Genomic DNA, 16,951 nt, shown 5'->3' on the forward strand with positions numbered 1-16,951 from the left:
GGTTTAATCAACAGATCTTGATTATTTACCTAGCTTTAGCTTGCTTCCTTTGGACCATTGCTTCAGTCTCTTTCAGCTCCTAAGTTATTTTTTGTTGCTATGAACTATGTATAAGACAATTTTAAGCTATAGGCTTTTAACATGAAACAGCTTTGGTTATCATTCAAAGAGAGATGCTTTATTTTGATCTAAACAAGTACTTCTTGGGAATGTTTATGTATTCAGTTAATAATATTTTTGCTAAATAAAAAAATATTTATAGCCTGTCTTTTCCCCCACTTAGAATGATGATAAGATGCAGCAGCTTTATTGTATCTTAGCAGAATTTTCATGAGAGCGTTATTTTATATTTCTTACCTTTAAAGAAAACGAAGTTTCCATCACTGTTTTCATAAACTGCATCAATGCTTGGAGGCAGCCCCCTCCAGAAGTAGGTAATCTGCATGGGGTATCCATCCATCACCCTGTTATTTCTGACTCGCCAAAACCACTGATCCTAGAAATAAGCAAATGCACCTCTGATGATATTTGGAGGCCTCTGTGATCACAATAGTTAGAGAGAAACAAAATTTCATTAGCATTACCTTTGGACAAAATTTGAATGTTTCTCTGATTAGCCTTGGCCTATAAACTTTAAAATTAATAAAGGTCCAGTACAAACTGGAACAATATTTCCTATCCATGATAGAAAGGGAGGCTGTTTTCTATATCTCTTCCCATTTTCCTAATTTATTCCCTTCTTGTCCATGATTTCATACTTAATCAGGGTGAACACAAATTAGACACCCCTGATAATGAATGGCTATAAGCTTCTTGCAAACCTGGATTATGGGCCAACTGTAATTTGCATTAATTATGATCAGAGCAAATGGAAATACACTGAGGAATTCATTCTGAAGTTGAAGCAAGCTGCCTCTTTGTACCTTTTTGCTAACCTATATGACCATACTTATTTATCAATCCCTTTAATTGTTCTCTTTAATGTTGTGGGTTTTTTTGTGTTGTTCTTTAATGTTTTTATGGATGTTTTATTGTACCTTTGTAATCTGATCACAAGTTTTTAGGAAGTAAGTTGTAGTCCCCTTTTCCAAATTAATGTTGTATCACAGTTGTAACAAATCATTGGGAAAGACATATCTTTTTATTGAAAAAAATGGATAACTCTACATTGTTATTTCTTATCTTAGCCCTGGTTTGGTGATGTAGAAAGCTACATTTCCGTCTGAACCCCAGCTAAACCTAGATTTAAATACTTTTAGAAAAACAATTCTTGATTTTTTTAATTAATAACACGTTCAGTGGAAAAGAAGAAACTCTGACAATGTCTATGCATACAATAAACTTCCAAATCAGAAAGAAATTCTAGAGCAAGTAAAAATGAAATGAAAAATTACAAAAGTATTTGATAAATGATACAGATCACTTTGAAATTCATTTTCACTGAACTGCGGTTCTAGATGCATTGGCTTTATTTAAAAATATGCATACCAACACTTTCACATAGTTTTGTTCCTGTAAATTTAGAAATTGCTTGTACAGTCTATACTTGATAACACCGTCTTTTTCCTTTTTAAACAGTTTACCATCTGTTGCATGTATAAATGTATGGGTATTGATCAAAATAAAGTGAACATATTAACATAACTAATGTTATCCATAAATTTGTCATAATATTGTAAATTATTTTCCATATATTTGTTTTAATTATTTGAAATCTTATAGATGAATAGTAATCTTTTGGGGTATATGTTTTATTATAAATAGTTATCTATTCTCTGCCTTTCTCATTACTTGGAAAGAAGTAAAAATGCAAATAATTGGTCTGTGCTGCAGAACATAAACAAATGTAGCCTGCCTAGAGTCATTGAGGGAGATGGGTGGCCATAGAAATTGAACAAGCAACAAGCAAGCAAGTGAATGAATGAATGGATGGATGGATGGATGGATGGATGGAAATGTATCCTTGAATTGATTGCTTAATATTGTGAATGTGATATTGGAGTTATCTCTCATGTTGAACATCCTTTGTCTTTCCTGGAAGAAGATAAGAGTGAGGTTGATGTGCCCAGCATTGAGTAGTACCAAAAAGGAAGACCAATAAAGAGAACAATACTAGTAGCTGTAGTAACCTCACATCATTGTAAAAAATGAAATTGTCTTCATCATGTTGAGATATGAATTCCTAATGGTAAATTTTCATGTAACTTTTAAATCACAAATATCTATTATATATTGCAGTAATAAAAATAGTTCTTTGTGATGGAGGTTCTTAGGACATCCTTTACTATCCTAGATGTACTACACTACATATCAGTAAGTAACTACAGACTAGAAAGGCATTTACTGTATAATTCAGTCAGTGGTGGGATTCAAATATGTGAACAACCAGTTTTCTGTGTGGATGCCACTTCCAGAAGTCCATTCTGGGCCTAGGCAACAAAAAATTAGCTAACAGTTCTGCCAAACTGGTGTGAACTGGCTGAATCTCACCACTGAATTCGGTCAATTAATCAGCATCTCTTGTATCTGTTAATGTATTTAAATACAGCATGCTCTGTAATTACTTCCAGGTGATGTTGTTGTTGTTGTTGTTAGCTGCAAACAAAGTCATGTCCAACCCATCATGACCCTATGGACAACGTTCCTCCAGGCCTTCCTGTCCTCTACCATCTTCTGGAGTCCATTTAAACTCACACCTACCGCTTCAGTGACTCCATCCAGCCACCTCATTCTCTGTTGTCCCCTTCTTCTCTTGCCCTCAATCTTTCCCAGCATTAGGCTCTTCTCCAGTGAGTCCTTCCTTCTCATTAGGTGGCCAAAGTATTTGAGTTTTAGCTTCAGACTTCCATGTGATAGTTAATGATTAATTCTTTCTTTCTTTTCAAATAAAAGTTACAAGCTTACAAAAATAAAATCCAAATCATAACAATACATTTAAGTTCGTTGTGTTTCTATAAACAATTATGTTGAGCCTGCCATACAATAACTGAGATCTTGTACATTATAAGCATTATATCTAGTTAAGTAAAGGGTCTGTAGGTATGTCTGTGAGGGTATGTACATGAGAGTGGGATAAACAGAGCTAAGTACTCCTTGAAGCCCATTCATCAGTTTGCTGTGGACATACATTTTTTTTAGACCCAGTGTTCAAGGAAACCAACAGCACATTTTATGTTTTATATAGCTTCAAATGCATCTTTTAACTATTATTTTACAAATTTCAAAGTGCTAACGATATTGGTATCTTAGTGTCTCCTAAACCCAAATTATTAAAAACTGTACTGATTTCTTTTCTTCTACAAATATTGTTGAATCCAATTTCATGGAAGGCTTTTTTTTTTTAAAAAAAAAAAAAGTCTGATCCTTCTGCCTGGAATTCTAGGGACAGCCATCTTCAAGAAACTTACTTCCAGTTTTCCCAGCAGTCTCAGCTGCTAAGTACGTACATTTGAAAAGTGTATCAGTGTGCAAAACGTATTGGTATGAGCAAAGCATCTTTCATAAAGGAAGCAAAGAAAGATTTATATTCTGAGAAGGGATCCTTTGCTTGTGCCAACGTGCTTTATGAAGCAGTTCAAGGGCTTTGCACATCCCAGCTGAGTGTGGCATTTGAGTTATTTACAGACTGTAGAAGAGTGAAGCAAATATTCACAGTGAAAGAAGAAAACAGTATTTCTGATTTATTATTATATATTCTACAAATTCTTGGGTAGCTCAAGGAAATACACATGGAGTTTTCTTCTGATTTTTTAAATACCAATTTTGGAATACCCAGGGCTGTGCTTTGATTTTATTTTGAAATAATTACCTGGCTGTGAAATAATGTACAATTGCTGACCTAACCAGTATCTCTACCACAGCCTTATTCCTTACTTGGAACAATCACATTACAAATCTATGGAGCACAACTAAATGACTTACCATATTTTACTCCACTGTTTTCAGATTTTAAATCTGTCAGTTTCAGACATGAATTATGACCAAAATTCTGATGCTGGTGCTCAAGAGCTTGAAATATTACAATAAAGTAGTATTATCACTGGGCCATTCTAAAACTGGAACTAAACTGTATCCATTGTGGGAGAGATATTGTTCTGTCACTGAGCTTCTATTCCCAAACAGCTACATTTTATGGAACTCACACTGCATTTTAAAACAGTGTACTTGAAACAACATATATTACTCTGCCTCTCTCATCACAAGCCAATGTTATGGAGCAGTGACAATGTACAGTGGTGGAATCAGAAATGTTGTGATGACAGAACAAATAGTTCCTTATAGTCTGGAAGTGGCAATAGGATACACATGGACATCTTACTAATATAAGAATATCTTTATTTTCAAGGATGTGCCTGAGCCCCACATAGGTTTCATAAACATTCTTAGAAAATAAAATAAAATTGCTTATTGACTATTGCCCACAGATTTGTTTGGCAATGTCTGGGAGGTTGAGAGATGAAGTAAGATGGGCATGCCCAAATGACATCTTCATCAATTTGTTTTCCATGATGGCCACATTGTGACTGGCAGTGTCTCTTTTGCAGCCATTGCAACATTTACATAAGTCCACTGCCCATTTCACAGGGCTACTTGGGGAAAATAGGAAATGGGAGCATATATGGCAACAATTGTGGAATGCTGTCCCTGAGCATTCATTCAATTAATCCACATAAATATAGAGGGGAAAAATCAAATAAAACATAAGACTTGGAAAAGCTACTGATTGAATACAAATAGGAGTATTTAATTTGTCTAGCATATTTCAATACAAAATAATGGCTCCTTTAGGTTGAGCACAACTCCTGAAAACTATGTGGACTTAATGTAACTTTTTGTTTTACAGTAGTGCACAAATAATTCGCCACTGTTGACTTCTGGAAAGTTTTGGCCATTTTACAGGCTATCCAACAGTACCCAAACCAATCTCACATTCAAACAGATAGAAATTTTACCAATTAAATAAATTGGCCATATCAAATATATAAAACTTATGCAAAAATACGAAGATATTTTTTTAAAAATTTTTAAATAGCTTCTTTCAACATGTAAAAAACAAGAAAAAAGTTAAGGAAATGATTGGTCCATTAGTGGTAGAAAGTGGCAAGAAGGTGACAAGCAACAGGGAGAAAGCAGAACTACTTAACTCATTTTTTTTCATCTGTCTTTACACAAAGGGAAAAAAACAGTCCAACCTATCAAAAACAGTACCATAAAAAACAGATTAGAAACACAATTTAAGATAGGCAAGAAAATGGTAAGCCCTGTCCACCCTAGATGAGTTCAAATCACCAGGACCAGATCGATTACACCCAAAGTTTCTGAAGGAACTGGCAGATGTGATCTCAGAACCACTGAATTATATCTTTCAAAGATCCTGGAGCACTGGGGAACTACCAGCTCTGGAAAAGGACTGATGTAGATCCCATCTTCAAAACAGGGGGGGGGGAATGGATCCAGGAAAATACAGATCTATCAGCCTGACCTCAACACCTGGGAAGATTCTGGAAAAGGTAATCAAGCAACAAATCAGCGAATACCTAGAGGCAAACAAAATCATTACCAAAAGCCAACATGGGTTTGTAAAAAACAGCTCATGCCAGACAATTGTATTGTTTGACCAGGTGACAAAATTAGTGGACCAGAGGAATGATGTGGATATAATTTACTTGGACTTCAATAAGGCATTTGATAAAGTAGACCACAACCTACTACTTGATAAGATAGAAAAATGTGGGTTAGAGAACATCACCACCAGGTGGATTCATAGCTGGCTGACTGGCTATACTCAGCATGTGGTTCTCAATGGAATTGCATCTACATGGAGGGAAGTATGCAGTGGGGTGCCCCAGTGCTCTGTTCTGGGCCCAGTGCTCTTCAACATCTTCATCAATGATTTGGATGAGGGGATAGATGCAGTGGTGGGATTCAAATATGTGAACAACCGGTTCTCTGTGTGGCTTCTGGAAGTCCATTCTGGGCCTGGGCAACAAAAAATTAGCTACCGGTTCTGCCAAAGTGGTGCGAACCGGCTGAATCTCACCACTGGATAGATGAGGAACTCATCAAATTTGCAGACAACACCAAACTGGCAGGAATAGCCAACACTACAGAAGATAGGCTTAAGATACAGAAGGATCTTGACAGACTTGAACATTGGCACTATCTAACAAATGAAATTCAAGTGAAAAAAGTAAGGTTCTACATTTAGGCAAGAAAATCCAAATGCACAGGTATATATAGGTGGTATCTACCTCAATAGTAGTAACTGTGGAAGGGATTTTGAAGTCCTAGTGGACAATCACTTAAATATGAGCCAGCAGCGTGCTGTAGCTGCCCAAAAAGCCAACACAGTGCTAGGCTGCATAAACAGAGGGATAGAATCAAGATCATGTGGTGTTAATACCACTTTACAATGACTTGGTAAGACCACACATGGAATACCACATCCAGTTTTGGTCACCACGATGTAAAAAAGATGTTGAGACTCTAGAAAGAACACAGAGAAGAGCAACAAAGATGAATAGGTACTGGAGGCTAAAAGATATAAGAAATGGTTGCTGGAATTGGATATGTCTAGTTTAATGAAGAGAAAGATGAGGTGTTCCAGTATCTCAGGGGTTGCCGCAAAGAATAGGGAATCAAGCTATTCACCAAAGCACCTGAAGGCAAGACAAGAAGCAACGAATGGAAACTAACCAAAGAGAGAAGCAACCTAGAACTAAGGAGAAATTTCCTGACAGTTAGAACAATTAATCAGTGGAACAACTTGCCTCCAGAAATTGTGAATGCTCCAACATTGGAAGTTTTTAAGAAGAGACTGGACAGCCATTTCTCTGAAATGGTATAGGGTTTCCTGCCTGATCAGGGGACTAGATGATCTCCAAGGTCCCTTCATCATCATCATCATCATCAACATCATCATTTTCAGGTTCATAATAACTGTCTGATCTAGACATTCCGTCTTCTTCAAAATGGCCTTTGAAATAAACAGTGCAATCTTATTAGTGATTGGCAGATTATTTCCCTGCAAAAAGTAACAGTTTCTCCTAGGTGCCGTATATGTATATGTATATGTATATGTATATGTATATGTATATGTATATGTATATGTATATGTATATGTATATGTATATGTATATGTATATGTATATATTAGTTTTTAAATAAAAGTCTAAGTAAGCAGCCATTTCTGGATAGTACAATTTGCTGTCAATGCTTTCAAATACAAATCCAGGTTGACCTTGTTTAGGTTTACTTTGTTAAGCATTTTATTTAAATATCTCTAAGTACTGATTCATAACTTTTTTCATGTTAGGGTTACATTTGGCCTTTAGGTGGTGCAATCAGGGCCATGTACAGGTAGTCCTCAAGTTATGACCACAATTGAGCCCAAAATTTATGTTGCTAAGTGAAACATTTGTTAAATGAGTTTGTCCTATTTTACAGCTTTCCTTGCCATGTTATTAAGTGAATCATTGCACATGTTAAGTTAGTAACATGGTTGTTAAGTGAATCTGGATTTATCTATTGCTTGTCAGAAGGTTGCAAAAAAAGGATCACATGGCCCCTGGACACTGCAACTGTCATAAATATGAACCATTTGCCAAGTGTCTGAATTTTGATCATGTGACCAGAGGGATGTGCAAGGGTTGTAAGTGTGAAAAACAGTCATAAGTCACTTTTTCAGTGCTGTTGTATCTTTGAATAGTCACTAAATGAACTGTTGTAAGTCAAGGAGTACCTGTACCATAAAACAGCAGAGTCTGGGCAAAGAATTTAACAGTTTGGGATAATACTAAATGACTTAGAGATAGCAAATGCATGATTGCTGCTCAGTGATTGCTGCTCATATATTTAATTCCATTCCATCACGTTAAAAGTTGTGTCTGACAGAAGACTTTGGGAAGCTATATCAAAGGCTTTGAGGGTTCATACGTGGCACTGGGAGCCAGGTGGAACATCTCTGCTCTATATCACATATTCACAGCTTATCAGTTAAAAGATTTAATTATTTTCAGTTTTCATAATAGTACTTTTTAAAAGTGAAAAAAATAATGAACACCTCATTACTTTCATTAGCTATTTACTGTTCCTAATATAGCACTTGTCTCAAACATAGTTACTAAACTTTCTCTGGTTTGCTAGCTGCTTTAGTTATTCTGTGTTGCAAGACGTATGGAAGTACTTAAAGAAGGACAGTAAAGCAATTTTTTGGATTAATTGCCTAACTTCCAGGATAACAAAAGGCAAAAAGGCAAAATTAAATTCTCTCGCAGAGATACAAATATCTAAGAAGACCTCACTGAATCGTAAAAGCCAGCAGAGATGACACCCAGCTAAAATTTTATTTAAAGGTAGTTACTGATTAGCACAAACCAGTTATCTGTTCCCATGAATTATTTAATTCATGAATTTAAACAGTTAATTTATAAAAGCCACAGAATGACTTTGGGCCAGTCTCTCTTTCTCAGCCCAACTCACCTCACAGGGTTATTGTTGTGGAGAAAAAAGGAAGAGGATGTGTGTTGGATATTTCACTATCTTGATTTAATTGTAAAAACAATAAGTGCAGGATATAAATAAATAAAAATAATTTTTTCCTCACAACAGCCATTCTTCAAAGAAATCCAAATTTGTTTGCAATACAGTGTGCAATCATTTGTACCTTTACCCCTTCGCTTGCTTTTCCAATACTTCTCAGAAAAGGTAACTAGCTCTTCTCACACCCAGGATCCTTAATGGTAAGAATTTGCAACTATAGATTCAGCTGATTTTTGAACTTAGCCCTTACATGTATTGCTGAGCAAAGATTCAGATCCAAAATAAGTATTTGCATAAGACCATCTGGCTATTGCATCAGATGGTCATTTTTTTATACTCTTGGCCACTCTTCTCTCATACACTCAGAAAATATATTCTACATTCTTTGGGAATTTTTGGTTTTAAAAAAGACTTCCCTATGTAATGTAGTTAAATAAATAAACAAATAAGCAAGCTTCTGTCTTAAAACTTTAGCTATGTTTATCATCAGCAGCATTAAAGGTAAAGGTTTCCCCTATCAGTCAAGTCCAACTCTCGGAGGCAGTGCTCATCTCCATTTCTTAGCTGAGGAAAGCATCATCATCTGAAGATGCTTCCATGGTTATGTGGCCAGCATGACTATACACTGAGACACGTGGAATGCCGTTACCTTTCTACCAAAGTGGTACCTGTTTGTCTACTCACGTTTGCATGCTTTCAAACTGCTAGGTGGGCAATTGCTGGGGCAAGTAATGGGAATTCACCCTGTCACAGGTCACTTGGGTGTCGCACCTGGGCTGTCAGCTTTCTAGCTGATGAACTTAGCATCTTTAACGGCTGGGCCACCTTGCCTCTTCTTCAGCATTAAAGATATCCAGATGTGTTGTGTTGGGTCTTATTGCTAGAATTTCTAGGTGACTAAGCTGGCTGAAAATCTTGTTGCCCTGACACATCTGGAAAAATGAGATTAGGAAAGGGCTTTTTACTTGAGCATTAAAAAATTGAGGATATTACCATTAGTTCTTTGCCATGTTCAGATCTCTCATTGATCATCTTTTGGTTTGCCAGTGGTGCCCCCATGTTCATCTTTACAGCTTCTATGGGAATATTTGGGCATTGGAGGATAAGTCACTTGGTTTCATTTAGATTTAGAGTCACTTAGATTCACTGGCAGTTAGAAATCAAAGTGCTTGTTGTCATCTATAAAACTCTTTATGGCATTAGTTGAAGGACCATCAGTCATCCATAATTTCTTATATGATTAGTTTTCATGCTTTCACAGCCCTGTTAATTAGACAGAGTCACTTGATAAGATTCGGGAAGTGGGCCTTCTCTGTTGCACTGCCTGGTCTCTGAAATGATGCCCCTCCTCCCCATCATCACAATAGCCTTGCATCATGACTCTATTTAAATGAGCCCTTGAAACCTGGATCTTCATCCAAACCTTGGATTAGAATAGTTGGTGGAAACCTTGTGGGATGTAGTACTGGCATTCTTTTTCCAGATGTTTGTTCTATATGATTTATGTATTCCTGCATTTTTAATTATATTATGTTGCAGGCTGCCCACCATTGGGATGAAGCCTATTGGTCTATAAATTCATTTATTTACCATTAAGCTCAGGGAATACATGTTCAAATAATTAAGCTTATAATTCTGCTGACCTAAATTCACACTAGATTAATGTGGAAGCCTTTGCAATATATTAATTGCAGTCTATGTCCATATTTTCCCTTTAACTGAATATCCTTGTCATGCACTAATGTTTGTTCTATGTATTCAATCTACTAACTTTTTAATAACATGTGCAAATGTGCAACATTTATGATCCATAGATTCTAAAAAGACTTCTGGCAATTTCCAGTTTTTGCTTTTGCCTTTGCATGATGGCTCAGTTCCAAAGCTGGATAATGCCTCTGCTATTAATTCCCAAAGACTTCCTGAAATTTAAATCTTTAAAGTTTCTCCAAACTTTCTCATCATGTTTAGAACCAGACAGCAAAGAGAGATTTACAGACTGTATTGTCGATTTGATATTCCTTAGCTACCTGCCTAGAGTAATCAAAGACAACTGGAATAAATTTATCATATCACAATTCAACCTCTTGATACAAACTGAGATGTGAGAAAGAACAGTGTGTATTAGGTTTTTTTAAAGTATGTCTATAGGTAAACAGGTACAGTATTTTAGATGTTTTGACTCAAACAACAGACATATTGAGTGGTTCAGGTTGTAAATAGTGAACAGTCAAGAACAGTTATCTTAGCTAACAAGATAAACACAGGATGAGTTCTTGAAAAGGATTTGGTATGCTATTAAAGTTTTGGTCTTCACTTCTCATTAACCCCAATCAACAAGACCAAAGGGAAGTGGTTACGGGAGATGAAATATGTAGATGACACTAAGCTGGATTTCTGTGACAGAATGTCTTAAAATTAACATGCTTTGGAATTTGGAGTATTTTTATATCTCACTGTGTGCATAACTTAACATATTTGTTCATTTGTGCAATGGTTAACTTAAAACGTGGGGGAAAGTCAAATCCTGGCTAATATAACTTATTCCATAAAGTTATCATTTTATATATTTACAAATATATTATATTCTCCCTGAATATTCAGTACATCTGCCCTTTTCTCATGTAGCAATTTAAATCTGTTTTTTGTCTTAATTCTCACTGGGTGACATATAAAATCCAACAAATGTAGTTAGGGTTTATGAACATGCTCATTACCAGATTTTCCATTTGCTTGCTTTTTAAAAATTATATAATGTTGCGCATGTGCACTTTCACCCTAACTAACCAGAGCAAACAAACATAAAATATCACACAAATATTTTCTATTAATTTCTCTAGTTGGTAGAATGAAGGGAACAGGATCAAATGATAAGATATGCCTTAAATGAATCAGTAATTTCAGATGAATAAGTTTTATATACGCCAATGTTATTGGAAAAAATATGCTGAGGAAAGTGAGGTGGAATGGGACAGGATGAAGGGAGAGAATAGCTGTCCAGATCAAACATTTACAACTAAGCATAAGTTAAAAATGATGTGTAATCTAAACACAATCACTTGGGATGGGAGATGACAAAATAATTGGAAATCCAGTAGAAGTTTAATTTTTCTGCTGGTTACTAAGTGCTATGTTATTCCCCAAGTTTACATAAAAACATGCACAAATACATATATACACACATACTCAGGAAATATCATTAAAATAGGTACATAAAAGAAAAATTAAAATAATATAACTGAAATAAATAAATTCCAAAAGCGTCCAATTTACTTATGTTTTACTGGTCTATTCTGATTTTAGATTCAACCCATATCTACATTTTTATAAAGTGAAAATGTAGCAAGTGTCTTTTAAAATACACTGATTTACAAAAATAATGCCAAATTTCATATTAACTTTGCAATGCTGAATTGTGAGCATTTTTCAAATTCTGTAGATTAAATACTGTTTTTTACATATAATAAAACTGGACAAATATATATCTGGACAAAAAAACCTGATAGATCATTATAAATGACATAGTATTATGAATTTAATTTACTGTTGACATCTTGTTGGAAGCAAATTGCTACAGACTCCAGGAAATGCATCCTTGTGTATCAGCTGATCAATGCAAAGTATTTTTCATGTTTTAAAAAGGTCTGAATATTTAAGGTCTACTGATTTTTATTTGACAGAAGTTCCACTGTGTGCAATGGGGATGTCTAATGAACTTGGATGTTAACCAAGCCTATTCAGAAATAAATCCTCACATGTTCAATTCTTCTTTTCAAGAATGTACATTAACATAGCTAGCTTGCATTAATTCACATTATGACATTTCTAAATTAGCCAAATTCCATGTCAAATCCCATACAACCAACTATAATTGGGAATAAATTATATAGAACCTCTATTCAGGTATTCTAATATGTTTTGTTTGCTTGCCTTTTTAAAGAGATCTAGACTATCTTTGACTCAATATGATTCATTAACAAGTATAGATAATATCTTTGCTGCTGAAACCTCCTACAATTACCAATTCACAAATGTATACGTGCCCATATATATAATTCATATGTAAATTAAGCTGGAATAGATAAATGTTCCTAGGGGTTTGGAGGCAACCCCATTTAAAGACACTGCCTGAAAAACTATCTGAAGCTTGCAATATTTCCAAATGCAACAAAACAAGCAAAGCTAAATAAAGAATAATGGTGGCCAAAGGCCATTGTGTAATTTGCTTGTCTTCATAGGACCCACAAAAAGAGGATAACATCACACATCACACCCAAAAAATAACACCTTCTAAAATTTGATAGTAAAGCAGAAGGAAATGAAACAGAATTAGTTCTACTGTATTAAGCAGCCAAAGGTTTTGTTTTAATTTAATTTAAGGGCTGGGAAAACCACAAGTGAATGGCAACACCCAGACATAAAAATGAGCAAGATCTGGCCTGGCAATGTTTCTTCTTTTCTTTGAAGGCCACATTATCTGAGGGCTAAACATTCAGGGGGAAATGTTAATGATTGAAAGGACTGGAACAAATAGATACAGTTTGAAGCTTTCCTTTCTCCCAAGCAGCAAATTGCCGGGAAAGGCACAGATATATTTATTACAAGGACTCCAAACTGATTAGTCGCACAGGAATTTTGAAATCAAGTATGAAAAGTCAGCCAAGGGATTCAAGGTACTCATTCTGGATATAAAAAAATTTAACTCCGCAGGACACAACATTTCTTAGTCTGGTCCACCTTCAGGACTGACATCTGCCTCCTGAAATTCACCTGGGAAGGAAAAGAGGGGAAGAATCTGATAGTATGTGTGGTTCATACAGAGATTTTGAAAAGTGTTGTAATAGTATGCGGGAACGACCTTGGTAGATGGTAGAAGAGACGCTACCTTGGGAACAGACAGATGAGAGAAGTCATAGCTTGCAACGGTTTAATGAGTAGAGAAAGGTGCTAAGAAGGCACATCCATCTCCTATGTTCTCAGGCTATAAAGGGGATGGTGGAAATTTTGTACTTCCCTGCTTGCAAGATTCTGCTAATGTAGATTTACAATAAAGTAGAATTAGCTCATCTGGCCAGATATCTTATTTGGTCTACCTGGGAAGGCTGATAGGTATAAAGCAGTCCAAGTTGGTTTACAATTCCCAGAATTATACTCTTGCTGGCTGATGATCAAATGGGCATGTCTAATATTTAACTATTTTAAGAGATTATTATTATGTTCTTTTTTTATTCATTCAACTGTGATGTGCACTTTCTTCTAATTTTCTGGTATCAAAAGAAATAGTTTAAACTCTAAACAGTAAAGAAAAGGGAAGGAAGGCTACCAAAATGTGTCTTCATTTTGTTGTGGAGTGTTTCTATCAGACCATCAATAGTCTCCATTGCAGGGCTAAATACTGTATTAAAAAAACTATGTTACCAATGGCATGATTACAATTCATCTGGCAGTTGTCTTCCACCTGGTGGCTTAGACTACTGGCATTCAATCTGGTAGTGGTTTTTGCTATCACCTTGAAATCAGTAGCTGACAATTCCTTAATTCAGTTTATAGACCTGCCCATCTAAACAAGTGATTCTGAATGGCAAACAAAATTAGAATAAAATGAAAATAATTACAACAATACATACATTAAAATACAGAGCAGCTGATAACTATCATAGCCCACAATCACTAGCACAACAAGAAATGGGTCCCTGCACACACTCAGGACTCTGGGTTTGGGCACAAAACTAGGTCTTTAGGACCTATAAAAGGCCAGCAAGGTCAGGGCCATCCTGATGTTTTGTCATTTTGTCATCATGTCATTTTCTACCCTAGGCTTCCCAATGTACAGTATAAATTCAAGATATTTATGGTGGAGGAAGTGCCAGCTGGCAGCAACCAACATTATTTCCCCAGAAAGATTATGCAGCAATGCCACTCACAAAGGAAGCTCTGTTACCATCGCTAACATTAAAAGCAGAAAAACAATATATATATAAAATATCTACAACGTAAAGATTTTCCCTAAAAGGCTACTTCCTCAGTGTCTTCTTCCCAGTCCAGTGTCAGCTATGAACTCACAGTTTTATCTAGAATATTTTGAAGAGAATATTTGTCTCAACCCTAAAGACTGATTCCCCTTGTGACTGAGTCAAGCCATTTGACAAGAAGGGAACAAATGTTATGGGAACACAAACAACTCTTGAATCATCCTGCAGTAACCCTGACTAGTCCAAGACATTTTGTAATTGAGAGGCTGACTAGGAAGGACCTGTTCCTTATACCATGTGCAAGAATGAACTGAATCTGTGCATGGAATAAAGATAAAAGTCCTTCTACATCAGAGGTAGCTTATGCAGTTTGGATCTCATATTACAAGAACAACAAGCAAAGATTCCTGCTAATAGCTACTCTACTGATAGTGACAATGAAAAAATTCCTTGGAATAATGGGTTGGAATGGGTGACATCTTCTGAACTGTAGGTCTACTTTGGTCACCTTGTAGATATGCTATAATTTTTCTAATAAGTAATTTGTTATGTCTAATATACTCAGTAAGAAAGCAAAACAACAGTTTCTTAAATATTATTGCTATTTACACAGATTACAGTGTTTCAAGAAGCACTTGCAAATGTTTCTCAAAATGTCTACCTAAATTAGTTGAAAAGCTATCATTTTGTAACAAAAAGAAATTTTAATTAAGCCTTGTGCTTGAAGTGTTCTTGCAATTATTCCCTTTGGTATGTATTGTTAATACTACAAGATAACACTTGTTTGTGATAAAAAATGGAGAGATGTCTCAGTGTAATTTAAAATTATTCCTTGCTGAGACTTTTTGTAATTATTTCTGTCAATTATGCTTTCTTGGTTCTCCTGCCAAAGGGATAATTTTAATCAGTTTGTGGAACAGATTTGTGTTGTGAGATTTGCATTTGATCACTATATCTTTGGAATGTAGAGCTATCACAAATAAAATGTTAGGTAATCTTTGATCTTCAATAGATATGAATATATACTGGTAGAACTTGAATGAAGAGTTATTTTGAGGATGACTGACATTTATCCATTAGGCAACTTTATTGTAGCATGCTAGTTCTCCAGAAATATCCTCTTACACTGGATATGCAGGGCTAACTCAGTATGCTGATAAGTTACTAAGATTCAAGCTTTGCTCTTAAGCAATGTTGCTATTAAGCTGAGCACCAGGCAGGAATCAATCCAAAATGGCTGTGGTCCCTTTTGCTTGTGTTCTCATTTGCTTGCCTGTAGTTGATGCACTTGTCCAGACATTGTTTTCCATTTTCTCATCAGTTTGTTGCCTCTTCTCCATCTCTTCTTTTTTTTCTTCTTAATCATTTGCCTTGCTGTATAATACATAGTATGCATTTTTGCTTAAGTTTGATTATTTATTTAAAACATTTATATAGCCACCCAACTTATAACCACCTCTGGATGACTCCCAATCAAAAGTAAAAGCATCATAAAGAACATAATAAAGCTGTAAAACTAAACAGATCAAAAACAAAATCAACAAAAACCTGGCATTAAGTAGCATAGTGTCTTATACCAACCAAGGTATAAGACCCATCCTATCTGACCTGGTAGGACAGGTAGATGTTCTTAGGGGAAAATGATCCTGCAGATAAGCTGGCTTTGTGCCATCAAGGGCTTTAAAGGTGATGACCAACACCTTTAATTGCACCCAGAAAGGAACTGGAACATGTGCATCTTATGCAACAGAGGTGTTACAGGGACAAAGCTACGCCCCCCCCGCCCTGCGCCCCCAATTACCATATATCCTGCTGCATTCTGGACAAGATAAAGTTTCCTGGTAGTCTTTTCAAGGGCAACCCCACATAGATCTATCAAAATAAGTTAAAACTTCTGTTGTGACTATATGCTGTTAATTTTGTCACTACTGCATATTCTTCAAGTTTTAAGTTCCCTCACAGATATCTTAAGCAACATATTTATTTTCCAATATTATTGAAAATAGGGTAAGTAAAGCAGCATTATGATTACTTTTACATTTTTAAAATGTTATTGGGATTTACCTAGGATTAAAATAAGAGGTTCACTCCCCTACACCACCGCCCCAGGTGGATCAAAACTAACTGTTCAAAGACACACACACACATAAAATTTGGTTTGTTTGTTTTCTACTCTTTAACACTTTATGTGCTCTAAACTGCTTAAGGAGCCTATATAAACCAGACTCCAATACATGGAGGAAGGGACGAGATCAAACATGGACTTTCCTGGTTTCCTACTAGCAGTACAAAGAAAACAGATTCTCCTACACAACATAAAAACTGGAGAGTGCCCCAAACTGAGGAAATAAATAAAAAACACTTCTTCATTTCATATACAATAAATACAGTCTTCATTGTATGTCCTACCTTTTGAGCTAAGAAAGCCTTTCAATTTGTAC

General features: G+C 35.6%; 1 protein-coding gene across 1 annotated transcript in view; it reads right to left on the reverse strand.

Moving 5' to 3' along the window:
- Positions 1-16,951, reverse strand: part of MMP16 (matrix metallopeptidase 16) — a gene marked incomplete at both ends in the record, with an annotated part of 170,015 nt that overhangs the window by 31,800 nt on the left and 121,264 nt on the right. The window contains one exon of the mRNA XM_083359684.1: positions 358-496. Within this exon, the coding sequence (XP_083215810.1) occupies positions 358-496 (139 nt within the window). The remainder of the gene's footprint in view (positions 1-357; positions 497-16,951) is intronic.

The sequence above is a fragment of the Vipera ursinii genome (genome assembly GCF_947247035.1).
Source record: "Vipera ursinii genome assembly, chromosome: 3".
NCBI classification, from domain to species: domain Eukaryota; kingdom Metazoa; phylum Chordata; class Lepidosauria; order Squamata; family Viperidae; genus Vipera; species Vipera ursinii.